Genomic DNA, 12,971 nt, shown 5'->3' with positions numbered 1-12,971 from the left:
AAATAAAGAAAAATCAATAATCGTCCTTAAATTGAATTTTTTAAAAAAAATGTGTTGTTTTTTTTTTGTCAAAATAGCCAGCCCTAATACACAAGACACAGACACATATCATACAATACCTCACATACAGGTCACCACATATACTGCACACCTCCCTCTACCATATACATACATGACCTGTATCCACTACAAGCACACGGGCTGCAGAGCCGGGACGGGACCGGGGCACACTCCTGGGAGAACTGTGACAGCCAGGTCTTATGCAGCTGGGGGAGGGGCAATGTCATGAGGGCGGGAGCGGTAAAGATAAACAGGTAGGCGGCAGAAAGGTAGGGGTTCCGTCAAGTGGGCGGGCATATGTGATGGTAACGTTATGTGGGCGGGCCCAGTTGAGGGGAGAGGGTAATATTGCGCGAGTGGGCGTGGACAGACGCAGTGTGGGCGGTACCAGACGCTTACGGGAAGGATAATATGTGGGCGTGCACCAGGCACAGGGAGTGTAACGTTAGTGGGCGTGCACCAGGCACAGGTGGAGTGTACCGTTAGTGGGCGTGCACCAGACGCAGGGGGCGTGTACTGTTAGTGGGCGTACATCTGGTATGGGGGAGTGTACCGTTAGTAGGCGTGTGCACCAGACACAGGGGCGTGTACTGTTAGTGGGCGTGCACCTGGTATGGGGGAGTAAACGTCATGTGGGCGGGGCTCCGGCTGGAGCTGTGCACGACTTGTCAGCGAGCGGCCTGAAGTTTGGATGCAGCGGACGCTGGGAGTTTACGAGACGCTTTGTTGACATCGGGCCAGAAGAAGCGGAAGAAGGAAGGGTCGCTGCGTGTGTCGCCCGCCCGTACAGCAGCCCCTCCCGAATGGCCTTCTGTCGTCCCTCCGGCGTCAGGCCGGGCCTCTACTGATCCTCCGGAAGGGGGCAGCAGTTCGGACCCCATGACAGGCTGAGCCGCTCCGGTCCCGCAGGGACTGTACAAGCCAAGGCACCTCGGACTTTTCCCCACTTCTCGTAGTCAGAGCTGAGGCCTGCGACATGGCTGCGTCCCAGGCCTCCAGCGGCTCCAACCCGAGGAAGTTCAGCGAGAAGATCGCTCTGCACAATCAGAAGCAGGCCGAGGAGACCCGGGCCTTCGACGAGCTCATGACCGACCTGACAGTGTCCCGGGTGAGCGGGTGTCACAGCCTAGGCGTAGACCGCGCGATCCCCCTGCGATATTACTGACCTGCGGCTCTCCAGCTGCTGAACACTACAACTCCCAGCAAAGTAGTAGTGCTGCAGCTGGAGAGCCCGGGTGGGCAGTGCCGCAGATGTGCCCGTGCTCCTCCAGTCACTGTGTGCCCCAAGACTATAACCATCGGTGGAAATCTGCTCCATTGATGGTCAGCTCTTGGGCTTAGTACATGTCCTGCAAGGCACCTGAACAGGATCTGCAATGATCAGAATGATGTGACGATTCCCAGTTATTGTTATAGAGCGTGGATGAATGATCGTCAGTGCGGTCGTTCATCCCCCTGTGGTTTTCTTCTGTCTGTGGCACATCCCTGTTTGTCTATGATTTATAATGCTGCATAAAAGATCCGATCACGTGACGGCGAGTTTGTTGGGAGATCAGTGTTCACATGGGGGAACGAACAATCGTATAACCCCCCCCATACCTGATGCTCAGTCCATGGGAAGCCCCCTCAGTGGGGAGGCCTAGCCGTCTCCCTAGTGGCTTTCACTACTAGATGAATATATTGTATTGGCACGCTCAAAAATTGACTTGCAGACTCTGCGTCAAAATTCTGCGCGCTTTCCACGTTTTTCGTTTTTTATAATGTGCTTTTCTGTTGGAAGCGGATTTTGACACGGATTATCATGTTGTTTTTAGGCCTCCAGTGGACTTCAATGGGAATTTCCATGTGGTCCGCACCACGAATGAACATTGCTTTTTTTTTTTTTTTTTTTTTTTTTTCCTGCAGCGTGGAAAATCCGCAGTGTGAACATGGCCATACAAGGAAGTGCGTACAGCAATCTGTTCTGAACAGTAGGACATGAATTGTTGGGTCTGTGTCCTGCTGGTGATTGCCAGTCGCTTAGGGGTTACCCTAAAGAGGACCTCTCGCCATGAAATACAATGCAATCTGCCGGCAGCACGTTAGGGCGCTTTCACATGTGGCGGAATTTTCCAGAACAAAATCCGCAGGTGGTGATTTTTCAAAGTTGCAGATTTTGCGTGTGAATAATGTTGCGGATTTCTGTGCGGATTACACCTCCATGAAATGAATGGAGACGTTCAGCTACAGGAAATCGGCAACAAAACGTTATCTAGGTTCGGTCCCGGTACTGACACTTTTCACCTTATTGATATATGTTTGTCTTTATGGTGTGAAGGCAGCCTTATAGCGCAGGAGGAGCGGAGCAGATTGATACGTACTTTATGGGAAATCTCTGCTCTTTCTGATCTTAGGAGTCCAGTGGGCGGTCCTTTTAGTGACTGACAGCCATCAGGGTGTGCACACTGATACAGGCAACACTGTCAATAACAATGGCCGCTAACTGGACTCCTAACTATAGAATGAACAGAGGATGAAATCAATCTTTTCCCATTAACTATCTATCTGCTCAGCTCCTCCTGCTTCCTGCAGCTCCGTGTGACAGGTTCCCTTTAAGGGTTTATATACAGTTGGCAGAGAGAGGAGAATGAAAATAAATTAAATGGGGTTTTCCAAGACTTGGATATTGGTGACCAAACCTGAGGCATCAATATCAGATCATTGGGGGTCCGAGCTGCAGTACCCCTGTACGGCCACCACACAGTGGATGCAGCCTTCTGCTCCTGATCTGTCCTGAAATAGCTGACCCGGGGGCGTGCCAGTTGTCAACCCCCCCCAAATCTGATATTGATGACCTGGACAAACCCTTTAGAGGGAACCTGTCATCGACTTTATGCTTTTTATACTAACGGCAGAATAAAGTAGAGACAGGTGAGTTGATTTCAGCGGTCCGTCATTTAAAAGTAAGTGGTTGCCGAGAATGTATGGACGTGCTGCTAGTTTACGTCTGCACATCCATATGGCGGGTCTTTTCACGTGAAACATACTTTTCTAATTTGCCATCATCACTACATTATGGTACGTCCATGTAATCACCACAGGGACCTGCATGTGCAAACAATCATGGTGGGGAAGGGTCTGCTTTACTGACATCCTAACTGTTTGCAGGCTGAGGGCTACATGGTGTGTAGCACAGGCTGGCATGCGCAGGGTTAAGCAGCGTACCACAGGCATAGTAGTGAGGACCTGGGTGACGGCTAGCTCTGTAGTAGTCGTAGTATTTCCCAGTAAAGTAGTCCATTGATAAAATGTTACAGTTTAACCGGGTGAGGCGTGTGGCAGTGTGCCGCCTGTGATGGCGTCTTATCAGCCAGGGCTGATTCTGTATGGGTCGGGGGCGTCGTTCTAGGTTTATATTCTTCTAAAGAGCACTACTGACGCATTTCAGCTGTCCAAAGTTTCTTCTCTTCATGACTTTATGGATGTGATTTCTGTTAGTGAAAGTGTCGGCTGTAAAATGCGGATTAGTCCCTGTTTGCCGCCGGGGGGTGACCTCGCTGGATCTCTGGAAATATACACGTGCTGTAACCTCCTGATATACATTCTGTGCGAATACCGCCACATGCCGAGGGGGGGCATTGTTCATTTCCAGCATGTATCCCAGTCATGTTGGAGCCATACAATCGCAGTCGGTAGATGTACTTAAAGGGGTGTTCCAGTTGTTACAATGTCTTTTATCCACAGGGTAGCAGTGATGGCTAACCTCCAGCTGTGGGGAAACTACGACTCCCAGCACGTTCCATTCATTTCTATAGAGTTCTGAGAACAGCCAAACAAGTGTGTCGTAGTTTTACCACAGCTGGAGTGCTGAAGGTTAGCCATCACAGGGATAGTGGATAACTTTAGATCGTTGGGGTCCTATTGCTGGGACTCCCACCAATCATCAAAACAGGGACCCCATTACCCATTCGGAGCCCCCCCAGGAAGAACGGAGTGGCAGGTCGAGTATGCGCGCTGCCGATCCACTCTGCGGAAGCTCCAAGGACAGCGCTCCGCTATTTCCTGAAGAGCTGAATGCTCGACCTGCCAATCCGTTTATTTGAGGGGCTCCGAGGGGTCTCGTGGTCGTAGGTGGTTCCAGCGGTAGGGTTAACCCTTTAACGACACATGCAGCTCATTTTGGGGGGTGTGGAGGAATAGATGTCTTTGACCCTGTTCACATCATGTTCATCAGTTCCCGGCTAGAGGCTCCCAGCATATTGGCGCGCTCCTTACAGTAGCGACTGTCACTTGTGGACTATAATCGCTTTTCATGACCTAGCCATTAAACGCATGTCCTTTTAGTTTATGGGTGATGGAGGTAACTGTTAGGGCTTCACTTAAAGGGGTTGTCCAGGCTTGACTAAGCGATGACCTATCCTTATCAGGGTAGTCTGATCAGCTGTTGGGGTGTAGCTCTGTACACAGCTCCGTCAGCCTGGGTGTGGTAGTGCTCCGCACTGCAGCGCTGCTCCCTGGGTACATCTACAGGCGACTGACTGAAATGCTCCCAATCTGCAGCGTTGTCCAGTACCAGCAAGCGGAATGGGTTTTCACCAATACTTATCCATGTGCTGCGGGTTTTCATTGAGGATATCCCCCACAGTAAAATCGGCATCAAATCGGCAGCCAATTGCTGCCGCCATTTGATGTGAATTTACAGCTGAAACGCTGCAGAAAATCTGCATAATTTTAGTCATGTGTGAACGTACCCTCACATTGATGCAGATGTGAAAACAGAAATTCCACACAGATTATTATACGGATTTTTCTGCGTATCCACACCGCTATCCACATTCTTGTGGAGTGTGAAAACCTCATTAAAATCCATAGAAACACTTGACATGCTGAGTCATTTATCAAACTGGTGTAAAGTAGAACTGGCTTAGTTGCCCATAGCAACCAATCAGATTCCATTTTTCATTTTCCAAAGGAGCTGTGAAAAATGAAAGGTGGAATCTTATTGGTTGCTATGGGCAACTATGCCAGTTCTACTGTACCACCAGTTTGATAAATGATTCCAATGGTGTACATGAGATTTGTGTAACCTCGTACACTTTGCTGGTACTGTATTACGCTGCGGTTTTTCTACACAAGAATCTGTGCAGAAAAAATGTGCGTGATCCGCAAGGGTTATTTCTGCTCAGGTCTTTGGAGGTTTTCAGGCTCTGTTCACATCAGCAGGCTTTGTGTCCATCACAAATTCGTTGCATGGAACGCCATTCCTGCCGGAAAACTGACAGAACCCCGGAGCGTTATTGGCATCCATTGCACAATGGACCTGACAGGATTGTGGCTTCCATTGATATGAACAGAGCCATATAAGCCATATCAGATGCGGACCGAAAATACGGATGTGGTCCCATTAATTTCAGTGGGGCTGCAAAAGATCCATGTCCGTTTTTCTGCCCCACCAAAAAATAGAACGTTTCCTTCTTCTGTTTTGCCGACAACAATAGACTTTTCTAACACAGAGTGGGATGTGCTAATCCGCAAAAGGCAGAACGCTCACGGCCGATGTTCGTAATTTGTGGACCGCAACACGGATATGGTTGTGTGAATGTATCCTTAACTAGTGCCCCTGATCAGGACACTTTTGCTATTGTACATGAAGGCTGCGTACTTCCCATTAATCTGAAATAAGAAATTCCGTAAATCGCCATTTGTGTCTACAGCACCTACGCAGACCCACGTGGCAACAGACAACAAGCAGACCCACTGCAGTCTGATCCTGCAGTCATAGTGCTTCCATTTGTCCACTACTTCTTGCTAAAGCACATTTCGTAGGTGAGCAGGATGGTAATGGACAGATAGATGGCAATATGGCTGCCGCATCAGACTGCACAGGGTTTGATTGTGTCCCGTTACCATGGAGACACGCCAGGCTGCACTGGAGCTGTAGACCCAAAATGGCAGGGTATTTTCTAATAAAGAGAATTTAGCAAATTGGCTTCATTTTTAGGTTTATTGGAAGAATAAAACCTTTAGATTTTCCTAGCGTATTTGCGTGTATTAACACCGCAGCGTGTTACAGTGCCAGCACAGTGTTTCTGAGATTACACTTATGTAATGTACGCTTTGCGGATTATTTTCGTGGGGGGAAATTGATCTGCCTTGTGGATTTCCAAATCTGCAGCAGGTCAATTACGTTGGCGGTTTTAGCTGCGGATTTCACCCTTTAATGAAGTGTGAAATCTGCAACAAAACCGCATCAAATCCGCGGGATTTTGGTGCTGATAAGCTGCGTAAACGCACATAAATCCACACGGAAGTTCGTGCGGAAATCATGTACATTCACACGCAGGCGGCGACCTAACTACAGATTCTCAGAAAGGGGTCCGTATTTGATGTGTGGGTACTTCTAGCCTCCCATGAGACTCGCTGAGCGGCTTTGTATCTTTTGCCGCAGCGGTGTTCACACGCTATTTCTGCCAGGCCTCCACTGTCACATTATGGCCGTGCTATATGCTGCACCCATTACATTAGCAGAGACTGAAGCAGCAGCAGGTAATGGGCTGCAGGCATGTAGAAGGGTCTGATCACTGGTGGGAAGGGAATCAATATGGCAGCTGTAGGCGTTAAAGGGAACCTGTCACCGGGATTTTGTGTATAGAGCTGAGGACATGGGTTGCTAGATGGCCCCTAGCACATCCGCAATACCCAGTCCCCATAGCTCTGTGTGCTTTCATTGTGTAAAAAACCCGATTTGATACATATGCAAATTAACCTGAGATGAGTCCTGTATGTGAGATGAGTCAGGGACAGGACTCATCTCAGGTTAATTTGCATATGTATCAAATAGTTTTTTTTACACAATAAAAGCACACAGAGCTATGGGGACTGGGTATTGCGGATGTGCTAGGGGCCATCTAGTAGCCCATGTCCTCAGCTCTATACACAAAATCCCGGTGACAGGTTCCCTTTAAATGTTCTGCACGTAGAGACAAGCTGACGCTCTGTAATCATTCCATTCCTACATATTTTTTGCCATTAGTGTATTGATTCATTAGCTACTATGGTAGTTGCTGTTCACACCCCACATATATGTGCTCTTTATCACGTGTGAGCGTGAACCTGCATGTAGCATGCATTAAGCCTCATGCAGATGTCCTTGAGATACCGGACTGGCATGGCAGGAGCGCACGGCGTCATTGGTTGCTATGCTATCTAACGGACCGTGTTCCACGGACGTCTGCATGAGGCTTTAGTCCTTATGGACAGGCCTGTTCTAGTGCCTTTATTGTAGCACTGGTGAAATAGGGGGGCACTGCTGTGGGTGAAGGAGGGCTTTAAATCGCCAGTGTTCCCCTTTTTACAGGTGCTGTGACTATTGGGAAGGCAGGGAGGATTTACAAGGCAGTGCTGTGAACGCTGGGGGGAAGTAGGCAGACGAGCCACCGCTGTGACTACTGAGGAGTAGGAAACACAAGGCCAGTTGCAGTGTCTATTGTAGTGTTTTTTTTATTTCTTTTTTTATGGCAAATTTGTATTCTGGTAAGGTCCATCAGGGAACAGAGGTTAAAGGTTACCTCAAGTTTAGGCAGATAAAAAAAAGATGGATGCCAAAAAAAAGGGCAGCAGTCAGGTTGCGCTAACCCAGCTGTTTTCGCTGCTGGCTCCATGAGATTTGTACAGGCCTGCTCTACCCGGTTTAGCTCCAGCATGGTTTGTCTTTCTCCTGCCTAATAGTCATAGCCAGATGTGGACGGCGGATGGACAACTGGTCACTGATTAGGCCACAAACCTGCACAATAAACAGAAAAATCCAACATGACGGGTCAAAATGTGGATCTGCCAGTCACTGTTCATCATTAGACTTAGTAGGTATTTGCTTCCGCAAACAATAAATCTGTTGGGGATGAATGATCACAGCAGGCAATTGTTGGGAATGTTCAGTGAAAGGGTCTTTAACCTCCTAACAGTCACGTTAAAATTGGAAAAATCCTCCCAAAAATGTCACTTTTTTTATTGTAGATTTTCAATGTGTGTCTGCAGTAAATCTTGTTGGCGCACAACTCAGGGGGGGGGGGGGACACATTCATTTTTAACCCCTTAGTGACATCATTAATTTTAGCTATAAAGGGGTATTCCCATCTTAGACAATGGGGACATATAGCTATGATATGCCCCCATTGTTTGATAGGTGCGGGTTCCACCGCTGGGACCCGCACTTATATCGAGAATGGAGCGGGGAGCGCTGTGGCTGGAGGACCCCAGATTTCCTGGGGTCCGTCCACCACCAAGCGCTAATCCCTGCCTCTCCCATAGAAGTGAATGGGAGCGTGCCGTGCATACGCGGCCCATGCTCCCATTCATTTCTGTGGGGCAGACGGCAATAGTCAAGCCAGCGCTTGGCTATTTTCGGCGGCCCTCCTTTACTTTCAGGGCTCCGTTCTCGATATAGGTGCGGTCTTAGCGATATGCCCCCATTGTCTAAGATGAGAAAACCCCTTTAAGGACTAATAATATTTCCCCCCTTTGTGTTCCAGCAGTCATAACTTTTTAATTTTTTCTTCTATATTTTTTTATTTTGTGGGTTTAGTTGTATGTATTTTTAGGAACCATTTTGGGGTGTATATATAGTGTAGTGAATAACTTTTTTTATTTTATTTTTACGGGGAAAGAAAAAAAAAAAAGCAATTTTAATATTTTGCGGATTTTTTTTCTTTTTTTACTGCTTTCACTGTGTGGTAAAAACAACATAATTTTATTTATGGGTCTGTACACTGATGATAATATCACATTTCTATATATTTTTACTATTTTTCCTTTCATCCTGCAGCCTGTCAGCTCTGCAACTGCTCCCCCTCCTCTTCCAGACTGACAGGGCTGCTTTAGCTGCTCATATCTCAAGTTTGGTATTAGCTAGATATATGGGGCCAGATTTATCATTACTCTGACAGCTCACTCCACTTTAACATATGGCTAAAGTCAGTTTTAGCCAAGTCAGATTTATGATCGGCCCTTTAAGACTGTAATAAATGTGGTTTGGCGGTAGCAGTTTATCCGTCAGTAAGCAGCTTTACAAAAGTCGCACATCCTTACGAAAAAGTCGCACGTTTTTATGAAAAAGTTGCATGTTCTATTAAAAAGTCTCATAAGATAAGCATGGTCCTCACTGGAGTGAAATTGCCAGAAAACTTTTTAGCATTTGGGACTTTTTTTGGGACTTTTTCACTCCATTATTCTGACCTGAGCTAATGATAAATCTGGCCCATGGACTTTGTATTGTTTGAAAGCTGACATTCCAAGCTTTCAAACAATGACAGCATTATCTTCAGTACAGTTAAAGATATCACTGTTAGAAATCGGGATGCAGTGAATACAGCTAAAAGTGAAAGTAAAAGCAGGTTTTACCCGCGATTATTCCCGACTCGATTTCTAACAGTGATATCTCCACTCCAGTTTATCTTGGACTAATGCATTTATTTTGGCCAGCTTTTAAACAAGACCAGTTGCAGGCTTCTAGCTGCTACCATTGAGGAGATAGCATCTAAAGCAGCCCTTCCACTTCTGCCCTAGCAGAAGTACTTTTCCCACAGCCCGACCTGAGCTCCGGCAAAACAGGTGGTTAATGGGGTTTTCCGGTTTGCATCAACATCCTTTAAAATAATCATTCATGAAAGTAGCTGTCATTTTGTAATGTATTTCTTTTACCTTTATTGCTCCTACTTCCTGTTCTGGGCTATGGTCACATGACCATGTCTACGCAGATCTTTCATATTTCCTGTGATGTTGTGTCCATGGGTATGTCAGTAATAGGGGAGTGTCTATGTAACTAGCTGTGTCAGAGGAGCTATAAACTAGCTGGGTGATAGGGGAGTGTATGTAACTAGCTGTGTCAGAGGAGCTATAAACTAGCTGGGTGTTAGGGGCAGTGATAGGGGAGTGTCTATGTAACTAGCGGGGTGGGAGGAGCTATAAACTAGCTGGGTGTTAGGGGCAGTGATAGGGGAGTGTCTATGTAACTAGCTGTGTCAGAGGAGCTATAATCTAGCTGGGTGTTAGGGGCAGTGATAGGGCAGTGTCTATGTAACTAGCGGAGTGGGAGGAGCTATAAACTAGCTGGGTGTTAGGGGCAGTGATAGGGGACTGTCTATGTAACTAGCGGGGTGGGAGGAGCTATAAACTAGCTGGGTGTCATTAGGGGCAGTGATAGGGCAGTGTCTATGTAACTAGCGGGCTGGGAGGACCTATAAACTAGCTGGGCGTTAGAGGCAGTGATGGGGGAGTGTCTATGTAAATAGCTGGTAGGAGGAGTTATAAACTAGCTGGGTGATAGGGGAGTGTATGTAACTAGCTGTGTCAGAGGAGCTATAAACTAGCTGGGTGTTAGGGGCAGTGATAGGGGAGTGTCTATGTAACTAGCGGGGTGGGAGGAGCTATAAACTAGCTGGGTGTTAGGGGCAGTTATAGGGGAGTGTCTATGTAACTAGCTGTGTCAGAGGAGCTATAATCTAGCTGAGTGTTAGGGGCAGTGATAGGGCAGTGTCTATGTAACTAGCGGAGTGGGAGGAGCTATAAACTAGCTGGGTGTTAGGGGCAGTGATAGGGGAGTGTCTATGTAACTAGCGGGGTGGGAGGAGCTATAAACTAGCTGGGTGTCATTAGGGGCAGTGATAGGGCAGTGTCTATGTAACTAGCGGGCTGGGAGGACCTATAAACTAGCTGGGCGTTAGAGGCAGTGATGGGGGAGTGTCTATGTAAATAGCTGGTAGGAGGAGTTATAAACTAGCTGGGTGTCATTAGGGGCAGTGATAGGGCAGTGTCTATGTAACTAGCGGGCTGGGAGGACCTATAAACTAGCTGGGCGTTAGAGGCAGTGATGGGGGAGTGTCTATGTAAATAGCTGGTAGGAGGAGTTATAAACTAGCTGGGTGTCATTAGGGGCAGTGCTGGAGCTGTGTCAGAGAAAGGAGAAGTGCATCATGGGTTTGGTTGGATATAGGAACCGAAAGTGCTACATAGAGAATAGAAACAAACCAGAGTGATAGGTTTACACTAGGGATAAGCGAACTTCAGAAATTAATTTCTACTGTAAAAAATCTTTTACTGAACTGTTTTTAACAGTAGAAATTAATTTCTGAAGTAATAACTTCGGCTCATCAGAGCCAATACATTTAAATACTGAAAAGGAGGACACTGTGGAGTTGTACATGAGGTAAACGACTACATGAGCATGTGTTACAGATGATAGTAATCCAAGACAATCTGTCCCAATAATGATAATTGTCCTGTGTAAATGTGTCACCAATCACCCGTTCATTGTTTGATCGTATCTTTTAACTGACAACCAAAATCCCAGTTTCTGGGCAGCAGATTGTAAGGATCTTCTGCTCAGGAAGATTGAATCTCTGTGGGGATGAACAGTCACTTGTCCCCGTCCCCAGCAGATGATTGCAGCATGTAAACACGGCTCTCACCACCACTAACGATCTGCTAATTATTGGGAACATTTTTTTCTGATAATTGCCTGGAAAATCATCCTGTGTAAGAGGATAATTAGACTACTGCTAGGTATTTTGCTTTCGAAGCTTACACTGTAAGGGCCGGTTCACACGACTGATTTTGAAAAACACACTTGACAAATCAGCGCGGAATCCGTGCGTTTTTTTATGTGTTTTTTTATTTTTTTTAAACAATAGATTTTCACTTGAATACAAAGACAGAGCTTGCTGCTTCTTTTTTACATGTGTGTGTGTGTGTGTAAAAATAAATAAATAAATAAAAAAGAGCTGCTTGCTGCTGAAATGAATAGGAGGCTGTTTTGAGGTGTATTTTGGAGCTGATGTTGAGGCAGAAATGCACCAGAAACCTCTGGCCCTAAAGGCCCCTTTCACACGGGCGAGTTTTCCCGCGCGGGTGCAATGCGTGACGTGAACTCAGTCCCGCACTGAATCCTGACCCATTCATTTCAGTCACTTGTGCGTTGCGTGAAAATCGCAGCATGTTCTATATTCTGCCTTTTTCACGCAACGGGGCTGCGGGAAAATCGCCTACCATCTGGAAGCAAGTGCGGATGCTATGCGATTTTTACGGATGGTTGCTAAGGAGATGATGTGGAGGTCCATTCACTTTATTATTTTTCCATTATAACATGGTTCTAATGGAAAATAATAGCATTCTGTATTAAAGAATTCTAAGTAAAATGTCCCTTGAGGGTTACAAAAAATCTAGAAAAAATTACTCACCTCATCCACTTGATCGCGCAGCCGTTATGGTCTTATATCTTCTTCTTGCAGGACCTGCGCAGGGGTATTAAGACCGGCGTCTAAACGACCCCACAAATCTGTGTCCAGGTAGCCTAAAAAGCGTCAGACTGTGTACCGCAGATCAGACGGCGAAGGTGTAGTCCGTAAGGATTCTGGTGATTTTATGGTTCATTAGTCATTGTGCTCACCACGTGGTGAGCGCGGTTACGTCATCAAAGGTCCTTTGGCAGGTCCTGAAAGAAGATGATGCCGGCTGCGCGATCAAGTGGATGAGGTGAGTTATTTTTTTTATTTTTTAACCCCTCATGCCACATTTTACTAAGCATTCTGTATTCAGAATGCTATTATTTTCCCTTATAACCATGTTATAAGGGAAAATAATAAAATATACAGAACACCGATCCCAAACCCGAACTTTAGTGAAGAAATCCGGGTTCGGGTTTGGGTACCACAATCAGTTTTTTTTCTCACGCGCGTGCAAAACGCATTGCACTCGCACGGAAACAACTGAGCAACACAATCGCAAGTCAAAACTGACTGAAATTGCATACGCACTCGCACGATTTTCACTGATCGCAGACGCAACGCATCCGGACACGCTCGTCTGCAAGGGGCCTTGGGCTACCTGACAGGTGCAGGTAGGCTTGCAGAAATTCCACACAAATTTCAGTGTGGATTTCT

The 12,971-nt window shown here is 46.6% G+C and overlaps 1 protein-coding gene across 4 annotated transcripts in view; it reads left to right on the top strand.

Annotated features, from left to right (window-relative positions):
• The first annotated feature begins 701 nt into the window (after positions 1–701).
• CRTC3 (CREB regulated transcription coactivator 3) overlaps positions 702–12,971 on the top strand; it is a 134,848-nt gene continuing 122,578 nt past the window's right edge. For all 4 annotated transcript variants that reach the window (XM_040414081.1, XM_040414080.1, XM_040414079.1 and 1 more), the window contains exon 1: positions 702–1,168. In XM_040414081.1, coding sequence (XP_040270015.1) covers positions 1,037–1,168 — 132 coding nt within the window. In that variant the 5' untranslated portion in view covers positions 702–1,036. The remainder of the gene's footprint in view (positions 1,169–12,971) is intronic.

Source organism: Bufo bufo, chromosome 1 (genome assembly GCF_905171765.1).
Source record: "Bufo bufo chromosome 1, aBufBuf1.1, whole genome shotgun sequence".
NCBI classification, from domain to species: domain Eukaryota; kingdom Metazoa; phylum Chordata; class Amphibia; order Anura; family Bufonidae; genus Bufo; species Bufo bufo.
Note: the sequence above shows the minus strand (reverse complement) of the source record. Positions and strands in the feature narration are given on the sequence as shown.